A 24,129-nucleotide genomic window follows, 5' to 3' on the forward strand; every position below is an offset into this window, starting at 1 on the left:
TAGCAAGAGTGATGCCATCTTGACACAAAACTGTCATGATGACCAGTGGCTGACTCCCACACACTCACATGTTCTGCAGTAAGGTCTTTGAACAACGTGTGTAGCATAGATAACCGCTCATAAAGATGCAATTGTCACAAATATTGGCAAGAAAGTCTGAAGATGTGACCAGCTGCAGGTTTTACCCTAAAACTTGCTATATAAATATTTTCTGGAGGGCAGGTGCAGGAGTCCACTGTTTGTGGCTGCCTGAGACACTGCTTCTGATTGTAAGTTCTTATTAAGTATTTATTTTTGGCTTCTGTTTTGATCTCTCAGCTCTCTCAGTCTTTATGGGTAGATTTGCATATGCCTGCTCACTGTGGAAAATGTACATCCTCTGGATATTTTTCTTTGTGATTATTATGGGAATTACAAATAACATCCTAGAGTTATTACATTCTACCTTATACTGACACCAACTTCATTCATATGCAAAAATGCTATATTATATCTCTACCCCATTATTGATGTCATAGATTACAAATTTATATACTGTATAGACATTAACATACATTTATAATTTTTTATGCATTATTTATTTATTTATTTAGAGTTGGAGTCTTACTCTGTCACCTAGGATGGAGTACAACAGCATAATCATGGCTCACTGTAGCCTTGACCTCCTGGGCTCATGCCCTTCTGCCTCAGTCTCCCAAGTAGCTAGGACTATAGACGCATGCCACCACATCCAGATAATTTTTTGATTTTTTTTGTTGAGATGTGGTCGCACTATGCTGCCTAGGTTGGTCTAGAACTTATTGACTCGAGTAATCCTGTCTTGACCTCCCAAAGTGCTGGGACCATATGCATGAACTTAAGTCTTGTAGAAAACTAAGTGCAGTTACAAACTAAAATTACAACAATTCTTTTTTATATTTGTCCGCATATTATATTTATCAAAGAACTTTATGTTTTCATATTGAGTTACTGCCTAGCATCTTTACATTTCAAATTGAAGGACTCCCTTTAGCATTTCTTATAAGGCAGGACTAGAGGTAATAAGCCTTCAGCTTTTGTTGTCTGGAAATGTTTCAATTTCTCCTTCATTTTTGAAGGACAGTTTCGCTGGATATACCATTTTTAGTTGACATATTCTTCTTTTAGCACTTTAAATATATTTTATCCCATTGCTTTCTGATCTACAAGGTTTCTGCTGAAAAATCCACTTGTAGTCTTATTGAGTTCCCTAGTATGTAATCGGTCACTTTTCTCTTGCTGCTTTTCAGATTATCTCTTTGCTTTTACTTTAGACAGCTTTATTATGATGTGGGTCTCTTTGGGCTTTGTACTCTTTGGAGTTTGTTGAGCTTCTTGTACAGTTATGCATTGCATAATGACATTTTGGTCAACAACAGACTGCATATGTGATGGTGATCCCATAAGTTTAGCCTAGGAGCAATAAGCCACACCTACATAGCCTAGGTGTGTAGTAGGTGAAATCACATAAGTTTGTGTAAGTATGCTCTAAGATATTTCGCAACAACGAAACTGCCTAACAATGCTTTTCTAATAATGTATCCTCGATGTCAAGTAAAACATAACTATATGTGTATATCCATATCTTTCCTCACAAGATTTATTTATTTTATTTTAATTATTTTTCAGAGACAGGGTCTTGCTCTGTCACTGAGGCTGGAGATCTGTGGTATGATCATGGCTCACGGCAGCCTTGAACTCCTGGGCTCCAGCAATCCTCCTACCTCAGCCTCCCAAGTAGCAGGGACTACAGGTGCACGCCACCATGCCTGAATAATTTTAAAATTTTTTGTAAAGACAGTCTTGCTATGTTGCCCAGGTTGGTCTCAAACTCCCAGGCTTAAGCAATCCTTCTGCCTTGTCTTCCCAAAGTGTTGAGAATACAGATGTGAGCCACTGTGCCCAGCCTTACATTTGTGATTTTCTTCAATTAATGTCTCTGCCCCTTTCTCTTGCTCTTCTTTTCTTTTTTTCATTTGCAAATATGTTTAATAGCAGCATTTTTTATATTAAAGAAAAATAGTCCAAATGTCCAAAAGCAATTATGTTTGACACTTGGTATTCCTTGGAACACACATGAATAAAGACATTAGGCTGCTGAGCAACACTGGATTTAAATGATGGTATTACAGGTACATGGGTATGATTAACTATATCATTTTATGAATAAATAAGGAAAAGGTTACTGGATGAAAAGGATAGTAAAGGTTAATTTTCCAATATCCATCCCCCTTTTCCCTCTCTAGCAAAACCCTAAAAAACATGTTTTAACTCAGATCCACCCCAACTGAGTAGACTTCTCACTGCTCACTGATAGACTTCTCACTGCTCATTACTCTCTGCACCAGGCAGTTACAACACACTGCACCACTAGCCCTACTGGTTCATAGGAAATAGTCTTTGGCCTGTGGTTCAACAGTCTTTATCCTAATCTGGTTCCAGCTTCAGGAACCCAACCCATGCCTTTGGTTATCTGATACTTTTTAAACAGCACCAGCACTTATAGCTAGCTTGAGCCTTATGTGCCATCACCCACCAGATTCTAAATCTGTTATTAAACTATTTTTCAATTTAAAAAAAGAGAGAAGAAACTTATCAAAATAATGCCACCCTAGAAATGTTCTCAGCCTCTCCATTCAGCTTTTGGCCAATATATGAAATTATAAATAATAAATACTAGCTTCTCCCCAAGGCTGAGGCTAAACCAGCAGGTTCTGGGGCTTAGTCTACAGTGCTCAGAAAGACATATTGCCTAAAGAGCTAGGCCAGTGACTAGTTTCAGTGGCCTCTGATGAGACCTTGCCAGTCACCAGCGGACAGACACACAGTATACAGCACCAGTCGTTGGGCCTTCCCTCCCTGAGTTTCATGAGCAGGATGCATGTGAAGAGAGCAGCCCATATTTCTGTTGGAGGACAGCTGTAGTACTTTCCAGAGCACAGCCTGGACGAATGATGCCAGACTTTCCAGGCACAGATAAGTCAACCACAGTCGAGCCAAGGCGACACTCAGGGATTTGACCAACCCCGACTGGTCACCCATCAGTGACTAAGGACAAGTGAGACCAGAGGTCTTGGAACTCCTTAACATTGAGAGATCTGCCCTGGGAGCTGAGGTTGGCACTAACGAGAGCAAGAGGTCCCCCAAACATCTGGGCTAAGTCTTGCATAAAGGCATGATTTGGAATCTGGATGCCTACAAGGAGAGTAAAGGGGTTCAGGTCCTTGTTGAGCTCCTCCAAGAGTTCCATCACTAGGATCACTGGTCCTGGCAACAGGTATTTCAGGAGCTCCTTGGGTACTCGCACATGGCACTACCTGCAGGTTGATTACACGGCCCAGGCACACGGCCGGTGGCTTGGCCTTGTTGCAGTCCTTGAGGCAGTACACAGCGCACAGGGTTATCGAGTGAATCCATGAAGAGGGCCACCACGGCGCTGGCAGGCTGCTTGGCCACCAGCAGTGCCTCGGTCCAGCTGGCCCGCTCAGGACTTGCAGCCTGCACGGCCCCGCTGCCCGGGAGCCGCAACAGCCAAGCCCCTGGCACCACCAGAGCGGGGCTCCACGGGAGGAGGAGGCAGCCACTCTGGGAGCCCGCAGGCCCCTGGTTCAGTCTCACGCTGGCAGCCACTGCGGCCCTCATCTCCCTGCACTGACGTGCCGGAGACCTTGCTCTTCTTCTTCTACAACTCCCATAATGAATACACTGATCTATTTAGCGGTCTCCCATAAATTTCTTGGTCTGTTTACTTTTCTTCATTTTTTGTCCTCAGACTCAATTTCAAATCATGTCTTCAGGTTCACTGATTCTTTCTTTTGCCTGTTTTGAGTCTGCCTTCAATTCAGTTATATTTTCAGTTCCAAAATTTGTTTGGTTTTTCATTTCTACCAGTGCTGGCATTCTCAGTTTCTTCATGTACTGTTTTCCCGATTTCCTTTAGTTCTTTGTTCATGTCTTCTTTTAGCTCTTTGAGTATATTTAAGACCATTATTTTAAAGTATTTGTCTAATAAGTCTGATGTATGTTTCTCCTGAGACAGCTTCTAGAGATTTATTTTGTTCCTTTGAATGATTGTATTTCTCTGTTTCTTTTCTTTGCTTTTTTAAAGAGACAGGATATCGTTATGTTCCCTGGTCTAGACTTAAAATCTTGGGCTCAAGCAATCCTCCTAGCTCAATCCCTCAAGTAGCTGAGACCACAGGTGTGAGTCACTATGCTTGGCTTGTTTCTTGGTATCATTTATTGAAAATTGGGTGTGTGAAAACAGTAACCTCTCCTAGTTTTTGCAGAGATGTGTGGAAAATCCTAATTTGTGGGCTCCTGAGTCTTAGCATCAGTCCTGGATGGAGGCTTAAACTCTTCTCAGGGCATTTGTGAGCATGTGTCCTGTCTGGGACTGTATGCGTTTAAAAAAATTCTTTTCTACATATACATGGCTACTTTTTTGTATTTTAATTAAAAAAAAAATCTCCCCTAGTTTCTTCTCAGGGTCTTAGTCTACGGTATTCCCCTGCCTGTTACCTCTTGCCCCATGTGCCAGCAGGTGTAAAGTCCCTCTGTGGTTTTCATGCACCATGGCTCCTGCTACTTTTATTACTCCTTCAGCATCTTCTGATGAGGTTGAAACCATCTGCTGTTAATTTTGAGTCAGGTGAGAGGCCAGACTATTGCATGCAAGTTTTGGTCTGTTTTTATCCATCCTGAGGGAAGGGACTGGGCTGCTTCCTCCCAACTGTGCCGTGCTGAGGGAAGGGATGGGTGAAGGGGGGTGAGTTAAAACTATAAAATTTCCTTTCTGAATGTGCTTTTTTCTTGATTGGGCATTTGCCTGACTGGTGTAGATCTCTGACTGGTTTCCAGAGATCTGAAAGTTATTTTAGTCAGCCTGTAGTTTATTTAATGTTTCTGGGAGGGAATGAGAGACTGGGAACTTCCTATTCCACCATCTTGTAGATGTCGGTTATCTTTTACAATGAGATTTTCTATCACTTGTGAGACAGTGTTAAGTAGGTGAATACATGTATACAATCTCAAAAATGTGTGAGTCTATTTATTTAGTACTTCTAATTTTTTTTGTTTTTGTGTTGGAGTTTCACTCTGTCATCCAGCCTGGAGTGCAGTGGCACACTCACAGCCACCACAGCCTCAACCTGCTGGGCTCAGGCAGTCTTCCGCCTAAGTCTTCCAAGTAGCTGGAACTACAGGCGTGTGCTACCATGCCCGGCTTATTTTTTGATTTATTGTAGAGACAACGTCTCACCAACTTGTCCAGGCTGGTCTTGAACCCTTGAGCTCAGGCAATCCTCTTGCCTCAGCTTCCCAAAGTGCTGGGATTTACAGGCTTGAGCCACCTAATTTTTAATAGTTCCATTATAACCAATACTACTACAATTAAAATAATGCAACAGAGGAAAAGGGTGATTAGTCAGAGTATCACCAAACTACTCTAATCATTAACGAATCTATCAGTTTTAGTGGTAATTTCATAGACGGAACATAAAAACACAGTGGATTCACTTTAGAAACTTCAGAGGCAATGTCTACCTTATTTTAAATACAGGCTACTTTATAAAGTGGTCATGTATTATTATATTCTCCAAAATCATGTGGAATGTCTATTACAAGTTTGGTGTGACCATGTTAGTTCACAAGTCAGACAAAGTAATCACTATGGATCAGAATGTGGAAGAATACTAAGTATCAGAATTACTATTATTCACTTCAGTAACTGAGTTATGATACTTGAGTATGCTGTATGAGTGAAGGAAATGTTATGTTCCTTTTAAGTAACACACATAATAGTTATCACTATGAGTCTTAATAGGATGACAATGGGATGACATGTTGGCAAATAATCTTAAGAAGAATCTCAAAACCTAGATGAAATGGAGGACTTTCTGACATCACACAACCTCCCAGGTTAAAACAAGAAGACACTGAGACACTAAATAGGCCCATAACAACCCAGGAAATTGACTCTGTCATACGAAAACTACCTACAAAAAAAAGCCCTGTACTGGATGGCTTTCCAGCATAATTCTACAAAACATACAAGGAGGAGTTGATACCAATCCTATTGAAAGTATTCCAGGAAAATTGAGAAAGATGGAATTCTCCCCAAATCATTTTACGAAGCTAATTTACACTGATGCCCAAAGAGGGTAAAGATGCAACAAAGAAAGAGAACTCAAATATCATCCACCATGACCAAGTAGGCTTCATCCCCAGGATGCAGGGCTGGTTCAACATTCACAAGACCATAAATGTCATTAAATACATCAACAGATGTAAAAGCAAGAACCACACGATTATCTCATTAGATGCAGAAAAAGCTTTTCTTCCAGCATCGCTTCTTGATAAAAACCCTCAAACATCTAGGTATAGAAGGAACATACCTCAAAATAGTAAGTGCCATCTATGACAAACCCACAACTAGCATATTGCTAAATGGTCAGAAACTAGAACCATTTCCCCTGAAAACTGGAACAAGACAAGGTTGTCCACTCTCACCCCTCGTTTAATATTGTGTTGGAAGTCCTAGCTCAGGCAATTAGACAAGAGAAGGACATCAGGGGTATCCAAATAGGAAAAGAGGAAGTCAAGTTATCCCTCTTTGCTAACTATGCCTTGAAAATCTAAGAGAGTCTGTCAAAACCCTGCTTGTACTAATGAAGGACTTTGGGAAGGGCTCCGGGTACAAAATAAATGTGCAAAAGACAGTTGCATTTCTCTACACCAACAACAAGAAGGCAGAGAACCAAATAAAAGGTACAATGTCATTCACAATAGCCACCAAAAAGATGAAATACCTCAGCATCTTCCTAACCAGAGAAATGAAAGACCTTTACAATGAGTACTACAAAACACTGCTCAAAGAAATCCAAGAAGACACAAACAAATGGAATAATATCCCATACTCAGGGATAGGAAGAATCAACATCATTAAGATGTCCATCCTACCAAAGGCAATCTACAGATTCAATGCAATACCCATTAAGTTACCAACATCATTCTTCTCAGGCCTGGAAATGACAACACAGAAATTTATATGGAAACATAAACGACCATGAATAGCCAAAACAATCCTTAGCAAAAGAAACAAAGCAGGAGGTATCACACTTCCAGACTTCAAACTTTACTATGAGGCTACAGTAATCAAAACAGCCTGGTATTTGTACAAGAACAGGCACACAGACCAATGGAACAGGATAGAGATTCCGGAAGCAAAGCCTCAATTCCTCAACCAACTCATCTTTGACAAAGCCTTCAACAACAACCACTGGGGAGAGGAGAACCTATTCAGTAAATGGTGCTGGGAAAACTGGCTGAATACATGCAGAAGATTGAAACAGGACCCCTACCTATCACCATACACAACTCTAAATGGATCAAAGACCTAAACGTAAAACCTCAAACTGTTAAGAACCTTAGAAAATGCAGGAGACACTCTTATACAAGTTGGAATTGGCAACTGATTCCTGATCAAAACCCTAAGTGCCCAGATCATAAGAGATAAGATAGACAAGTGGGACCTCATTAAACTGACAAGCTTCTGCAAAGCCAAAGAAACCATCAAGAGAGCAGGAAGACAGACCACAGAATGGGAAAAAATATTTGCCAACTATATTATCTGACAAAGGCCTAACATCTAAGATCTACAAGGAACTCAAATGTGCTGAAAGGAAAAAAACAAACAGCCCCTTAAAAAGTGGGCAAAAGACATGAATAGACACTTCTCAAAAGAAGATATATGGGCAGCCAACAGATGCATGAAAAAGTGCTCAGCCTCACTCATCATCAGAGAAATGCAAATCAAAACCACACTGAGATACCACTTAACCCCTGTAAGAATGGCCATCATTAATAAAACAAACAACAACAGATGCTGGTGAGGATGTGGAGAAAAAGGAACACTTCTACACTGCTGGTGGGAATGCAGACTAGTACAACCTCTTTGGAAGATAGTGTGGCAATTTCTGAAAGAACTAGAAATTGACCTTCCATATGACCCAGCAATTCCCCTATTGGGAATACACCCAGAGGAACTCAAATCATTCTACAAAAAAGACACCTGCACACGTATGTTTGTTGTAGCTCTATTCACAATGGCAAAAATATGGAACCAACCGTGCTGCCCATCGAAGCTGGACTGGATAAAAAAAATGTGGTACATATACACAATGGAATATTAAGCAGCCATAAAGAAGGACAAATATATGGACTTTGCAGCAAATTGGATGGATTTGGAGTCAATCATACTCAGTGATTTATCACAGAAACAAAGAACTGAGTTCCATATGTTCTTACTCATATGGTGACCTTGAACAATTATAATGCTTTAAGAAAGTGATTGGCAGTAGGGGAAAACTGTCCGGGGGGGGTGGGACTGGCAGTTGGGGGATACTGCTAGGGAAATGAGGGGCATACCTCATCAACAAGGGTACCTGCATGATCAATGTTTGTATACCTAACCCTGAATTGTACCCCACATCTTTATAATAAACAAATAAATTTTTAAAAAAAGAAAAAGAATCTCAAACTTAGCCTGATGAGAACAAGGTTGTTATTTCAAACCCTGTGTGATTCAGACAGATGCCCCTTTTTCAGGACATCTGTCCCAGGTAATATATGTAAGTGGTCTGCAAATGTTGGCCATTTTTATCATCATCTCAATTACATACAATAAACATTTATATTGACAAATAAATAGGCAAGGTTGTTTCTATATAACATACTGTTTTAGGCACTTACTGTTAGTCACAGGGAAAATGAGTTATGAATTAGAATGGAACACAATTTTACAGTTAAGGCTGGAAACTAATTTAAAATCTAAATGCTAAATGTGGCAAAGGCTGCCTTTCTTCTTCTTTTTTTTTTTTTAACACACCCTTGCGTTGAGGGCTGACTTGTAATAGATCACAGCAAGGGAGCTGTTCTGCTACATATGAAACCCCAACCCAGAAGCAGGTCATCTATGAATGATTTAGCACCAGGTTTCCTACGAACATACGGTGCACGATGGACAAGGGGGCAGTTGCCTTTCCAGCTGCACCCCATGTCTCAGGACAAGGGGCTTGGAAAAGTCCTCTTGGCATATAAGTTGCATAATTAAAGGGGTAACAACAAAAATTAGAGGTGATGTCTTTGCCCTATTCAGACATTTCTTGACAAGTATTTATAATAAAAGTTAGTTGAATATGGATTATTTAACATACATGAATATGGTTTCCCAATTAGACCTTGCTCATACTTTTTTTAGCTTCAACCCAAGGTTTCTATATTATTTGGCAAAAGACCATGTACCCAAAAGTTACTTGATACAATGAGAAAATAGTTTATCAAAGTCTCCTAAGCTTGTCTTCCTAGAAATACACAGAGTAGCTGACCAACAAGGTTCCTTTTAGCACTACTAAGCTTTGAAAATGAACACAAATCTTGTCAGAACTTGCTTACAGTTAAATATCTGGATGTTTATAATACATGATTAACTAAAAGGCTTAAGAAATCACTGAGAGAAAAGAGTCTTCAGAGCAAAATGAGCAGTGTAACAGCTCTTGGACTTACATATGGCTAGCTGTTCTTAATTTCCTACAGCTTTCCATTGTTCAAGGGTTGTTTAAGTATAAATAAACTGAGTTCCAATATATGATGTGTGTCCCACTAATATTTTGGTAAGTTCTTTTCCCATTGTACTTTGATCAGAATTGAAAAGACAAGAGAAATATCCAAGGATAAACAGTTTTAGTCTTTTATGATCACATAAACACATATTTCAAAGAATAATTTTTTATGCTGAAAAGTCACTGGCATTCTAGTCATGGGATTGAAGAGCAGTGCCTGAAAAAAAATCTGTTCTCCACCTAGATGTTTTTATTATTATTATTATTATTATTATTACATTTGTAGACAATGTTTCTCATATTTGAATACTTCTCTGTAGGACTTAGTCCTCTGGTATCTATGTGTTCTGAAAAAAATGAAGGAGACTATACGTCATAAGACATTTTAGAATAAAGCAAGGCATAAAAAAATCTTAAGCACAATTTTCTCTTAACTAATTATCTATAAATATAACTTTTAAGGAACCTAAAATAAATTTCTGCACTGGCCTTGAGCTTTATATTAGGTCAAGAATAAAAAACACTTAAGCAGGGAAATTAGAAAGATGTTTAAAGCATTGGGTTAACATGCAGCACAAAATGATGACTAATCGACACATGAAAAAATCTAGCTCAGGTAAACAAGTGAAGTGAAAGTCATGCATGACAGAACTATTAAAGGCTGGTGTGTGAACCTTTGTTGTCTGCCTGTGACATGACAAGTATAGAAAGTCAAGCTACAAGCACTAAAAGTGTCAGTCTACAATCATGGTGCTCAATCTGATGTTACCCCACCACTTTTACTGTACTTTGTAAGAGGATTGGTTCACATGCACTGGAAATTAAAAAAACACACTAGTACTTCACTACAGCCAATGTGGGGAGTGGTCTATGGTAACTAAATTTACCATCAAACTCTTACACCAAGTTTCTGTTTTCAAGATTAAAAATTAAGAATTTCAAAATCACCCAAAACAAGACGTTTATGTTGCTCTTTTATTATCTTTGCTTTATAGGGACTATTTTAATAAGCAGTGATAACACTCATCTTTGGGAGGATATGATGATAATTCTAAAGCAGGAAAAATAAATTGCAGAGATAAATTTCCATGGTCTCTCATTCATTAAATCAATAAATACTTGCTGTGTGTTGGACCTGTGTGTTTAGTATGGGATTACTAAGATAAAAGGAGACATCCCTTCCCTCTAGGAGCTTGATACCCAATGAGAAGTAATGTATTAGGGTTCCTTCCCCTTGAGCTACAGTGTGAAAGTAATTATATTTAGGTAAACAAATCTATTTTATATACATCAAGTGAGATGCCTGGACAAATTCTGTAAACAAACACCGAATAACAGTGAAAATAAAGTATAAAATTTGTCAGAACAAAACCTAACTATCCCTTCTAGATGACACAAAAATCCCAAAGAATATTAAATAGTCCTTATAAAGCAAAGATAATAAAATAGCAACATAAACGACTTGTCTTGAGTATTGAGATTCAGCATCATAAAGTTTGCCTTTGTAGTTAATAAAAATGAAAACAAAACGAAATATCTACAACATATTTACCATCCTACTTAAGGATTATCTTTCTTTGACATCAAAATAGCATATATACTTTTAATTACATTATATAATAAGAATCTCTCTTAGACTCCTTACTCACAAATACAAGAAAATTTTATGGAAGACACATAACTTAAAGATGTCTAAAGGCATATAGGACAAAAACAATCTAACAGGTGAAGCTACAGTGGAGCCATCCCTGAATGTAAGGTTCTTCTTGAATATATAAGTAGAGATGGTCAGCATTCTGTAAAGTGGGTCTTTTCCCATTGGCCTTGTTGACAGATAAAAGGCAAATTGTTAATGGTCAGCACGTGGCAGGCAGAACTAGTACTGTAGTAGCACTGGAAGTGGCATTATAAAAACTAATGCCTAAACCCACAAGTGACCCAAGGCTCAGTACGTGTTAGACTGGCAATACACAAACCATATCTAGTCTTCAAGAAACACTGCTATTCCTATTTCCCTTCAAGGAATTCTGGAATGTTAGCCCCCGAGTGGGACAGTCTCTGGTTAAAGTTGCTCCCTTATAAGCTTATCTGGAAGCCAAGTTTTAAGAGTAAGAAAAAAAGTATAAGCAATACAGGGAAAAGGAAAATGATAATCTTCCATGAAACTGTCAGGAAGCCATTAACAGGTAGATGGTTGGGGGCAAAAATTCTGTGTAACTAAAAAGCCATGCTAATAGCTGTTTGACATCCTAACCTACTCGGAAGCAGAGAACAAATAACCCACAAGGATAAGTAAGACTGTTTTTTAGTGGTATTTACCTGCATGCTCGACAGTCTTTTTTACCCTATTTTTAAAGCTCAAAACCAGGATGCAGCCAATATGAGAACACAGTAGGGGATGGTCTTCCCTGCTCTCCCTTTCTGCCTGGTCAGACCTCAGATAGAGGACTGTTTACTGACTCTCAGACCTCAGACTGGGGGCCACTCACTGACCTCATCCTCCTTCCAGGCCAGGGTCCAACAAAGCTGAGGGCCCACAGTTACTCCTGCGCCGTGAACTTGGACAGGACAATCTGAACTGTAGTCACCTACACTACCTCTGCCGAGTCCAAGCTGTAGAGACACTATTTTCTTTTTTTTTTTCTGAGTCAGAGTCTCACTCAGGCTGAAGTGAAGTGTAGTGGCATGATCATGGCTCACTGCAGCCTCAACCTGCTGGGCTCAGATCCTTCAACCTCAGCCTCCTAAGTAGCGGGACTAAAGGTGTATGCCACTACGTTCAGCTTATTTTTAAAATTTTTGTAGAGACTAGGTCTTTCTATGTCGCCTAGGCTGGTCATGAACTCCTGGGCTCAAGCAATCCTCCCACCTGGGCCTCTCAAAGTGCTGGGACTACAGGCAAGAGCCACTGTGCCTAGTTGAGGCTCTGCTTTCAAATGGATGGAGAACAGAAACTTCAATGACTTCTACAAGCACTACAAGTGTTAGTCTACACTCATGGTGCTCAATTTGATTCAGGGTTGATTGAGCACCTTTTCCATACCAAACCTTGTCCAGATGTTGGAGATACATACACACTCTCTCTAAAGTAGCTCTTGTCCTCTAAGAGCCAAAGTCCATCTCTGCATAGGCCCACATTTTAGTTGAAGACATAGAGACAAAAAACAAATTAATGTATTTCAGATCACGGATAAATGCAATGAAGAAAATCATACTGAAAGAGACAGCTCCTAACAAATAAAGGTTCATGAATGAAATACAATACTGTAAAGAAAATATGCAAACATTTTAAATCCTCAAACTTCCAGACCTCTGTGTACCTAGGTTGCCTCTTTTGTAAGGGTTAAAGCACAAATTCCTAAAATTGCTAAGTTCCTTTCCAACTCAAAAATTCTATGATGCCAGTCTTAACAAGAACATTTTCTACTGAGCTTGACCATTCCCATTATGTAGTTCAATAGTTTTGACTTTAAAATAACAAAACACCATTAAAATTTTAGTAAGGCAAAAATGCCATAAGGAGAGAGACAAAAAAATTATGTGTAGCATAGGAATTCTTAGAAAACCAAAAGAAACATGAACACCCATTAAAAAATAAGACATCTCAATTTCCAAAGCAATTGTCTTAAAAAATGTTAAATTTCTTTGTACACACTAGATTCTCACTTCCCAGTGTAATCCAAAACATAATAGGTACTCAGTAAATATTTGCTAAACAAATGAATTTAATCTCACCAATGATAAAAAAGTCAATTAAAACATCCAATTCTCCAAGGTTTAAGGTATTGATATTACCTACTTGTGGTAAAGATAATACACTGGAAATCTGTATTACCTTCCTGGAAGTCAGTTAAGTGTCTACCATTTGCCTAATGAGTTCATTTCAACATCCTGGTAATTTTTCCAAAACAATAATCAGGTAAGTGCCCAACAATATATGTATAAAAAATTAGTGTGTAGCCAGTTTGTGAGAATACAATAGGAGACTTATTATATAAGTAAGAGAGTGAAAAACAGGCAACAACTCTAGATAATCAACAATAAGAAAATGGTTAAATGAGATAAGGTTATCAGTTCAAGCAAATACTATGCAGACATTAAAAAGGATATCAATATGTATTTATTGACAAGTAAAGCATGGCTACCGGTGCCATTTTTCTAACAGCACGTGCTCACTTTGTGTCTCGGTGTCACATTTGGGTAATTCTTGTTGTATTTAAAACTTTCTCATGATTAATATATCTGTTACGGTAATGTGATTGGTGATGTTTGATGTTACTATTGTAATTGTTTTGGGGTGCCACAAATCGTGGCCATATAAGATGGCAAACTTTAACCAACAAATATTATGTATGTTCTGACTGCTCCACCGACTAGCTGTTCCCAGTTTTCTCTCCCTTTTCTCAGGCCTTCCTATTCTGAGATACAATGTTGAAATTAGGCTGATTAATAACCCTAAAATGACCTCTCAGTGTTCAAGTCAAAGGAAGCAACATATGTCGCTCACTGTAAATAAAAGCTAGAAATGAGAGGCCAGGCATGGTGGCTTACACCTGTAATTCCAGCACTTTGGGAGGCCAAGGTGAGAGGATCACTTGAGCCCAGGAGTTCAAGACCAGCCTGGGCAACAGTGACAGACCTCATCTCCACAAAAACAGTAAAAAATTATCAGGGCATATGCCTATAGTTCCAACTACCCAGGAGGCTGAGGGAGAAGAATCACCTGAGCCAAGAGGTTGAGGCTGTGTAAACTGTGCCATTGTACTGTGCCACTGCACTCCAGCCTAGGCAACAGAGTGCGACTCCAACTAAAATAAAAGAAAAGAAAAAGCTAGAAATCACTAAGCTTAGTGAGGACGGCATATCAAAAGCCAAGACAGGCCAAAAGCTAGACCTTTTGGACTAGACAATTAGTCAAGTTATGAATACAAAGGAAAAGTTCCTGAAGGAAATTAAAAGTGTTACTCCAGTAAACATATGAATGATAAGAAAACCAAACAGCCTTTGGCTGACACGGAGAAAGTTTTAGTGATTGGCATAGACAATCAAGCCAGTCTTAACATTCCCATAAGCCAAAGTCCAATCCAGAGCAAGGCCCTAAACCTCTTCAAGTCTATGAAGGTTGAGAGAGGTGAGAAAGATGCAGAAGAAACATTTGAAGCTGGCAGAGGTTGTTGGTTCATGAGGTTTAAGGAAAGAAGCTGTCTCCATAACATAAAAGTACAAGATGAAGCTGCAAGTGCTGATGGAGAAGTACAGAAGGTTATCCAGAAGATTTAGCTGAGATCATTGATGAAGGTAGCTAGATTAAACCACAGATTTTCAGTGCAGACGAAATAGCTTTCTACTGGAAGAACATGCCATTTAGAACTTTCTTAGCAAGAGAGGATAAGTCAATGCCTGGCTTCAAAGAAAAGATTGACTTTAAGTGTGAGACAATGCTCACTTACCATTCTGAATATCCCAGGCCCCTTCAGAATTATGCTAAATCTATTCTGCTGGTGCTCTATAAATGGAATGACAAAGCCTGGACGGTTTGTTTACAGCATGGTTTATGGAATATTGTAAGCCCACTGTTGAGATCTACTGCTCAAATAACAGATCCTTTCAAAATATTATTGCCCACTGACAATGTGCCTGGTTGCCCAAGAGCACTACAATGGAGATGTACAAGGAAATTAATGTTGTTTTCAGGCCTGCTGATATCATATCCATTCTGCAGCCCATGGATCAAGGAGTAAGTCTGACTTTCAAGCCTTTTTCAAAAAATGTATTTCATAAATCTATAGCTGCCATGGATAGCGATTCCTCTGATGGATCTGGACAAAGCAAATTAAAAACCTTTTGGAAAGGATTCATCACTCTAGATACCATTAAGAACAAACACGGGGCCGGGCTCGGTGGCTCAGCCTGTAATCCCAGCACTTTGGGAGGCTGAGGCAAGTGGATTGCCTGAGCCTGAGGGTTTGAGACCGCCCTGGCAACTTGGCTAGACCTCGTCTCTATAACAAATTTTTAAAAATGAGCCAGGTGTAGTAGTGCACGCCTGTAGTTTTGGCTACTTGGAAGGTTGAGGCAGAAGGATCACCAGAGCCTAGCAGGTCAATGCTGGGGTGGCTGTGAGTGTGCCAAGGCACTCCAGCCTGGGTAACAGAGTGAGACTCCAACTCAAAAAAAACAAAATAGAACAAATACGGAGATCAAAATATCAACAGTAATAAGAGTTTGGAAGAAGTGGATTCCAAACTTCACGAATGACTTAGAAGAGTTAATACTCCAGTGGAAAAAGGAACTGCAAGAGAACTAGAATTAGAAGTGGAGCCTAAATATGAGACTGAATTGCTGCAATCTCATGACCAAACTTGAATGAATGAAGATTTGCTTCTTATGGATGAGCAAAGAAAGTGGTTTCTTGAGATGCAGTCTACTCCTGGTGAACATGCTATGAACACTGTTAAAATGCCAACAAAGGATTTAGAACACTACATAAACTTAGTTTATAAAGCACCAGTAGAGTTTGAGACTGACTCCAATTCTGAAAGAAGCTGTGGGTAAGATCTTATCATACAGCATCACATACTATAGAGAAATATTTAATGAAAGGAAGGACTCAGTTGATGTGACAAACTTCATTGTTGTCCTACTTTAAGATATTACCATAGTCACCCCAGCCTGTAGCAATCGCCACCCAAATCATTCAGCAGTCATCAAGATCAGGGCAAGACCCTCTACCAGCAGAAAGTTCACTGAAGGCTCAGATTTTCATTTTTAGTAATAAGGTATTTTTAAATTAAACTATGTATGTTGTTGTTGTTTAAAGATATCATGCTATTGTACCCTTAACTGATTACAAAAGAGTGTAACTTTTATATGCACTGGGAAATAAAAAAAAAAATTATGTGGCTTGCCTTATTGCAATATTTGCTTTATTGCAGTGGTCTGGCATCTAACCTTCATCTCTGAAAAATGCCTGTGTATCAGTGGAATAGAGAGCCCAGAAAAAACAAAAACAAAACCCCTCACCTATATGATGAAAAGATCTTTAATAGGGGTGCCAAGACCATTCAGTGACGAAAGAACAGTCCCATCAATATGTGGTGCTGGGAAAACTGGATATCCACATGCAAAGAATGAAGGTGGACCTTTACCTAACACCAACTACAAAAATTAATTCAAAATTATTAAATACCTAAACATAAGACCCCAAATTATAAAACTCCTGCAAGAAAATAGAGGGGAAAACCTTCATGACATTGGATTTGGCAATGATTTTTTAAAGATATCATACCAAAAATACAGGCAACAAAAAGAAAATGGTACTATATCAAATCTAAAAACATCAAAGGGCACAATTCAAAAAGAATGAAAAGGAAACACATAGAATGGGAGAAAATATTCCATATCATATAAAATCATAAATCTGATAAAGATTTACTATCCAGAATATATAGAGACCCTTCTATAACTCAACAACAAAAATATCCAGATTAAAAAATGGGCAAAAGACAGTTCTCCAAAGATGATACACACATAACCATTAAACACATGAAAGGATGCTCAGTATCGGCTGGGTGTGGTGGCTCATGCCAGTAATCCCAACACTTTGGGAGACCAAGGTGGGTGGATTGCTTGAGCCCAGGAGTTCATGGTCAGCCTGGGCAACATAGTGAAACCTCATCTCTAAAAAAAGAAAAAAATTAGCTGGGCATGATGGTGTGCACCATGCAGAAGCATGTGGAGAAATTGGAACCCATGTACACTGTTGGTGAGACTGTAAAATGCAACAGCTATGGAGAACAATATTGAGGTTCTTCCAAGAAATTAAGACTATAACTACCAAATGATCTGATAATCCCACCCCTGGACACACACACAGAAGAATTAAAAGGAGAGTCTTGAGATATTTCCACATCCATGTTCATAGCACCATTATTCACAATAGCCAAGACAAATGCAACACAAATGTTCACCAACTAATGAACAGATAACAAAATGTACACACACACACACACAATGGAATGCCATTTAGCCTTAAAAAGGAAGGAGATCCTATCATATGCTACAATAAGGATGAAGCTTGAAGCCATTATACTAAGTGAAACAAGTCAATTTAAAAAAAGACAAATGCTGTATGATTCTACTTTTACGAGGTACCTGGAGTAGTAAAATTCACAGAGACCAAAAGCAGAATAGTGGTTACTAGGGATTGAGCAGATGGGAATAGAGTTGTTTAATGGGTACTATTTCAATTCTACTAGGTGAAAAAGTTCCGGAGATCTACTGCACAGCAACAATGTGAATATACTTAACACTATTGAACTACACACTTGAAAATGGCCTAAGATGGTTACAAAAAAGGTGAATTTTATAGTAAGTGAAATTGTAAGTCAGAAAATGTTTTATAAAAATTTCTAAGAAGTTACAAAACTATTTGTAAAATAAAAACACGTATACAGCACAAAAATAATTATGTAAGAATTGATTTAAAAATGTTAACAGGTTTGGATTATAGGAGAAAAGACTATTAAATTTTTTAGCATTTCCGATTTTTCTTCTGGTGAAAATGCATTACCTTGATATATAAAAAGCAAGGCACTTTCTCTACTTAGGGGTCAAAACCAGAAAGATGATACCTGGACTGGAGTGTTTGTAGTCACAGGAGATGGTGATTCACTAACTTTTGGCTCACTTGGGGACGCAGCTGACCCCTGTGACTCCTGGCTTGCAGGCTGGTCTGGAGACAAAGCATCACTGCTGTCTTCGTCAAACGAGAACTCACCCTGAGTGTGGTGATAGTCCTCTTTCCCAACGCCTAAAGAAAGAAATGATTGTTTATGTAAGCATAATATGAAAAAGGAGAAACACTGTTTCCTATGAAAATTTAACAAGTTGGTTAAAAAAAAATTGAACATAAAGTACTTCCCAATGGAAGAACACACCATTACCTATGATATATTCTTGGGGGAACAAAAAGTCAAGCCCAAATTAGCTCAAGTCTTCAGATCCAACTACCAGTTACAGGAAGTATAGGGTACAGGGATGTTTTAATGATGTCTGGGGATGCAAATGCAATGATGGGTCAATGTGGGACATGTTAGAAGACAAAACAAGCCTGTTTCATCAACAAGTAAGTAGTAAGAAAAAACAAGGAGGCTGGTCGCAGTGGCTCACACCTGTAATCCCAGTACTTTGGGAGGCTGAAGCAAGAGGATTGCTTGAGCCCAGGAGTTCAAGAGCAGTCAAGGCAACATAGTGAGACCTTGTCTCTACAAAAAATACAAAAATTAGCCAGACATAGTGGCACATACCTGCTATCTCATCTACTCAGGAGACTGAGGCAGAAGGATCGCCTGAGCCCAGGAGACTGAGGCTGCAGTGAGCCATGATCATGCCACTGTACTCCAGCGTGGGTAACAGAATGAGACTATGACAAAAAAAAAAAAAAAAAGAGGAGAAGACCCACCCAATGTATAAATCTTAAGTTTTTTTCTCTCTCTCTTTTATTTTATTATAAAGATGTGGGGTACAATTCAGGGTTAGGTATACAAACGTTGGTTATGCAGGTATCCTTGTTAATCTTAAGATTTAAGAGACGTACTGGCTAGAGGCAATGTGTGTATCTTGTTTGGTTCCTGACCCAGAATCCAACTGTTAAAAAACATGAGACAATGAAGAAAATGGGGGCAATGACTGGGTATCTGTTGATAAGGTCCCACCTCAAGGAGCAGCCCAGCAACAATGACATCCTACTTTTTAGGGCCCATCTCTTTAGGACTGAATGGACTCATAGTTGACTGCACTACTTAGAATTCTTGACTACAAGTTGCTTAAACCTTAAACTCACACTAATGCAAAATATGAAGCCCCCAGGAGTAATGAAAACCATGACAGTTTTAAGATAGGACATTAACTTTTCAAAACTGATTAGGGAGCATTATTCTTAAAATGATTTTCTTTTTTTGGGTTAAAGTTTATGTTACAAACATCAGTAATTAAATACAATAAGATCAGGATTAAATGACCAGATATTTTGATTCTTAATGAATACATCTACACTCATCAGCTATTCATCTTCCTGAACTAACATTGAACAAGTTATTTATCTTTCCTAGAAGTAGACAGGAGCAAAATAATGAAAAGTGTGTAAAAATATTAAACAACAGAAACTAAGCAGTACAAAACAGTAAGTTTAACTTAGAACATGGATAATGAAATCAGAATGTAAGACTTAAACCTCAAATCGAACAAATCTGTTAATAGATGTTAATCTTATAATACTTAATATAACCACCACAAGAATCATTGTATAAGTTAATTTCTAATTAACCCGGAAAACAATGCTCATGATTGGTGCTGGCCTTTTCATTCTATTTGTTTTATCTAAAACATCCAAGTTTCTGTTTCTCCCAGAAAATAGTAAATTTTTAGAGTCTTGCCTATAATTGCTTCCTTAACACTGGAGTCCACAGGAAGGATGTTTTTCTCTACCAGTTCCATGGGACCAGGTCTTTGAGCAATCTTTTCATTCAGATCATCTGCTAGCCGAGCTCTTTTCAACTTCATCTGAGTAGCCTGCAGGGATGGCTCTGCAAATGTTTCTGAAAGAGGAAACACAGTTTTAACCATTTCTTGAATTACTATTTCTATTCCATAATGTTATTTCAGGTCAACTAACTGAATTTAAACTGCCTTAAATATATTTATGTGTTCTCAACATCTTTATGGAAAGAGAAAATGACTGTTTATGAATGCTCCAGTAAGCATTTTGTATTTTTTAGTCCTGCATAACTTTGCCTTGTCTATATAATCTGGATGCCCACAAACACAAATTAACATGAGCTTAAGCCAAAAAATGGGCTACTGTCATTGTTCACAGATGGTAGGAGGGTCAAATTCACACTTATCAGGTATTGGGGATAAAGAAGATGAAGAAGACAGATGTGACCCATGGCTCAAGAAATGGACAGTTCTGGATTTGGCTTCATTAGAAAGTCAATTCCTAGAAGAGGATACCTTGTCTCTTAGGCTATACGCTTCTTTGCAGAGGTCAGTGGGAAGAGTTAAAATTCATATTCTTGAGTTGATTCCTGTGTGTCTCAGAGTCAGTCTTCATAATTAAGAACTTAGGTTTATTTCTAAATACAAATCCTTGTATCTGTTAGAAATTTGATTACACAGTAATCAATGGTTGTATAAAGGTATCAACTCATCTACTTACAATACAATTGATGTAAAACTACTATAAATATCATAACTCATTCATTTGCTTCCTTCTGTTAATGACTTGTGTTTCTGGTAACTCTCACTAACATTTTTTCTATTGTTCTAAAAAACGTCTATAATTTTTTTTATTTTAAAGATGTGGGGTTCAATTCAGGGTTAGGCATACAAATGTTCATTATGCAGGTATCCTTGTTGTAGAGGTGCGCCCCCCCCTTTCCCAGGCAGATTCCTACTACTGCCAATCTCACTTCCCCATCCCCCTCTCCTGGTAGTTTCCCGCTACTGCCAATCCTTTTCTTAAAGTATTACAATAATTGTTCAAGGTCTGCTTATGAGTGAGAACATGTAATACTCAGTTCTTCGTTTCTGTGAAAGATCACTCAGTATTATAGACTCTAAGTCCATCCAGGAAATGTTTATAATTTATTAAGGATAATGTAGTGTCAACTCAAAATCCCAAGTTGAAAGCTGCTTGCAACTTAAGTTATACAGTAGAAAGTTTTTTGTTTGTTTGTTTGTTTGTTTGTTTGTTTTTGAGTTGGAGTCTCACTCTGTCGCCCAGACTGGAGTGCAGTGGCTGCTCCCAGCCACCGCAGCCTCAACCTGCTGGGCTCCAGCGATCCTTCTGCCTCAGCCTTCCAAGTAGCTGGAATTACAGGCATGCGCTACCACACCCGGCTAATTTTTTGATTTATTGTCGAGATGAGGTCTCGCCAAGTTGCCCAGGCAGGTCTCAAACCCGCAGGCTCAGGCAATCCACTCACCTCAGTCTCCCAAGGCGAGGGATTATAGGCTGAGCCACCGAGCCTGGCAGAAAGGTTTTTTTAATGAAATTCCCCGTAAGTAGGCTCAGGATGAACTGATGTTCTTCATTCTATAGGCAGAAGGTCCTAGTCGGAGCCCAAGGCTCACAGAAAGCCCATGCTGTTGAACTACTCTCTAGCACATATATGCAACTTCTCTCCCTCAGCTGAGGTGGTATGCATGCCAAAAATCAATCTTAATTATCCACAAAATGGTTCATATCTGTTGTAATTGCTATTATCAATACATAATTAAACTAAATGTTAGGAGAAAATGACAAAAAATAAAATACTCATATCTTGGAAAACTAAGTTATATGCTTTGGAAAGATTTGATAAAGGCAAGCCATTTTTAAAAAATCACTGTCAAATTAGTTTAGGTGGCCAGGCTCGGTGGCTCATCCTGTAATCCCAGTACTTTGGAAGGCAGAGGTAAGTGAATTGCTTGAGCACGCAGGTTCGAGACCAGCTTAGTCAACTTGGCGAGACCTTGTCTCTACTATAAATCAAAAATGAGCCGGGCATGGTCGCATTTGCCTGTAGTTCCAGCTCCTTGTAAAGTAGGGCAGAAGGATCGCTGGAGCACAGTGGATTGATGCTGGGGTGGCCGTGAGCATGGCACTTGTGCCATTGCACTCTAGCCTGGGCAATGGAGTGAGACTCCAACTCAAAAAAAAAAAAAAAAACCTCGTTTGGATAATTAACAACTGTGAAAGATTTTGGAAAAGATTGCAAAACATATGACTTTAAGCTCAGGTCGTTTTTCAAGGGTCCTTAAAGTCTTTTTACACCATAAATGGAAATTGTAGATGATATACAGAAGCTATACATAAGCCAGTGGTGAGGTGAACTCCATTCATTAAAGCCTTCCCCAAAGAGAAGGCTCTAGACCCTAGGTTGTAATACTGGCAAACAAATGTGTATTCTGTAAGTTAAAGTAAAATATGGGCCCATCTCATTTAAATAAATTCCTGTATAACAAACTGTGGCCCTAATTTTGTGAGATAAAACACTTCTAACCATACAGGAAAATCACAGTTGGGGAGAATGATTTTTCAATGCTTTTGGTTAAGATCTGGGTAGGATAGCCTTCTCCCATTAACAACACCCAAATGATCGCAGCAATATGTATGGAAAGAAAATAATCCCAAAGTAATAAGTAGAACATGGCATTTTGGTATGTTTCTGTTTCTAGTTTTATTATCTCCCATCTCCATAAGACTGAAGCTGAAGTTTAACTGCTAAACTTCAGAAAATAACTTAGATTCTTGCCTGCCAAATATCCAACCCAATCAAAATTGGGCTAATGTTAAGATATAGTTGGGGGGTAGTTTTAGAATATTTTAAAAATTAAAAATGGCACTCTTATTTTAAAAATCCCTACTTCAGAATAGATGTCCTAAAAACACCACTTATGATTCATTCATATATACTGTTAGTTTCTTAAATGTTAGGTAGTCTTTTCTTTAAAAAAGCAGATGTGATTACTTTTGACAGTTAAATGTATTTGCCCTAATTTTGATTATATTAACGAAGTCTGTTACAGTTAGGTGGCAAATCGAAACAACATTGTTACTACAAAAATATCCCTTATAGGCCAAGATATTTTCAGGCACAGAAGGAACGCTTTACTTGGCTACTTACCAGTAAATGTGCTTCTTTGAAGATTCACTTAACCCTGACAGCTGGTAGCTGCTCTACCCTACTATTGGAGTACTGGAAAAGCCTTTTTAGTCCTGTGGACTTCTGAGAATACAACCCAAAGGAGAGAAAGGCACACACCTCTCACCTCCTGTCTCTGGAATGAGGAGGACAGCCACATCATGACAGATTCTTTACATGAAGAGACCTTACTTGGGGCTACAGAGACGACCTTGACACTTGGAGATTCTTTATGCCAGCCTTAACTTGGTGTGTCTTTTCTCTATCCCAACAACTTGTTTATTACTCCACAGAGAGCTTCTCACAATTTGTAATTCACTTGTTTTCTTGTTTATTATCTGTCTCTGCCACTAGAATGGAAGGAAACTCCATGAAAGCCCACACCTACCTACTTTGCTTGCTTGTTGGGTCTCTGGTATCTAGCATGCCAGCCAGAGAATGAACACCTCTCATAACGGCAACCATATCACCTCCTGAAGATATCACTTTTGGAGATGTTTGACCTTTAGGATATTGTTCTTTATGTTGAGCTACAACCTAATACTTTGTGATATCAACCTAATTCTAATGCCAACTCTAATCCTAATTCTGATTAGGCCCAGAGAAAGCAAATCTCCCTTCTACATGATAATTGTTTCTAAAGGTCTGGGCAGTTTTTGGGTTCTTTCTGTATCTTTTTCTCAAGGTTTAACACTGCCAAGACTGTCACAAGATCAAGCTCCTAGTCTTGCTCAATAAATCAGAGAAGCAAAACAGTGAAAGAAAATGTAGCTTGGGGGTCTATGGTAAAGGTACTCACTTTC

The 24,129-nt window shown here is 38.7% G+C and overlaps 1 protein-coding gene and 1 pseudogene across 4 annotated transcripts in view; both read right to left on the reverse strand.

The window, feature by feature from the left end:
- Positions 1 to 24,129, reverse strand: part of MKL2 (MKL1/myocardin like 2) — a 207,436-nt gene that overhangs the window by 42,711 nt on the left and 140,596 nt on the right. For all 4 annotated transcript variants that reach the window (XM_008055394.2, XM_008055391.2, XM_008055392.2 and 1 more), the window contains 2 exons: positions 20,075 to 20,236; positions 18,272 to 18,450 (listed from right to left, as the gene is read on the reverse strand). In XM_008055394.2, coding sequence (XP_008053585.1) covers positions 18,272 to 18,450; positions 20,075 to 20,236 — 341 coding nt within the window. The remainder of the gene's footprint in view (positions 1 to 18,271; positions 18,451 to 20,074; positions 20,237 to 24,129) is intronic.
- LOC103257699 lies at positions 2,885 to 3,678 on the reverse strand (annotated as a pseudogene).

Source organism: Carlito syrichta, unplaced genomic scaffold (assembly GCF_000164805.1).
Source record: "Carlito syrichta isolate Samal-C Ts95f unplaced genomic scaffold, Tarsius_syrichta-2.0.1 Scaffold301845, whole genome shotgun sequence".
NCBI classification, from domain to species: Eukaryota; Metazoa; Chordata; class Mammalia; order Primates; family Tarsiidae; genus Carlito; species Carlito syrichta.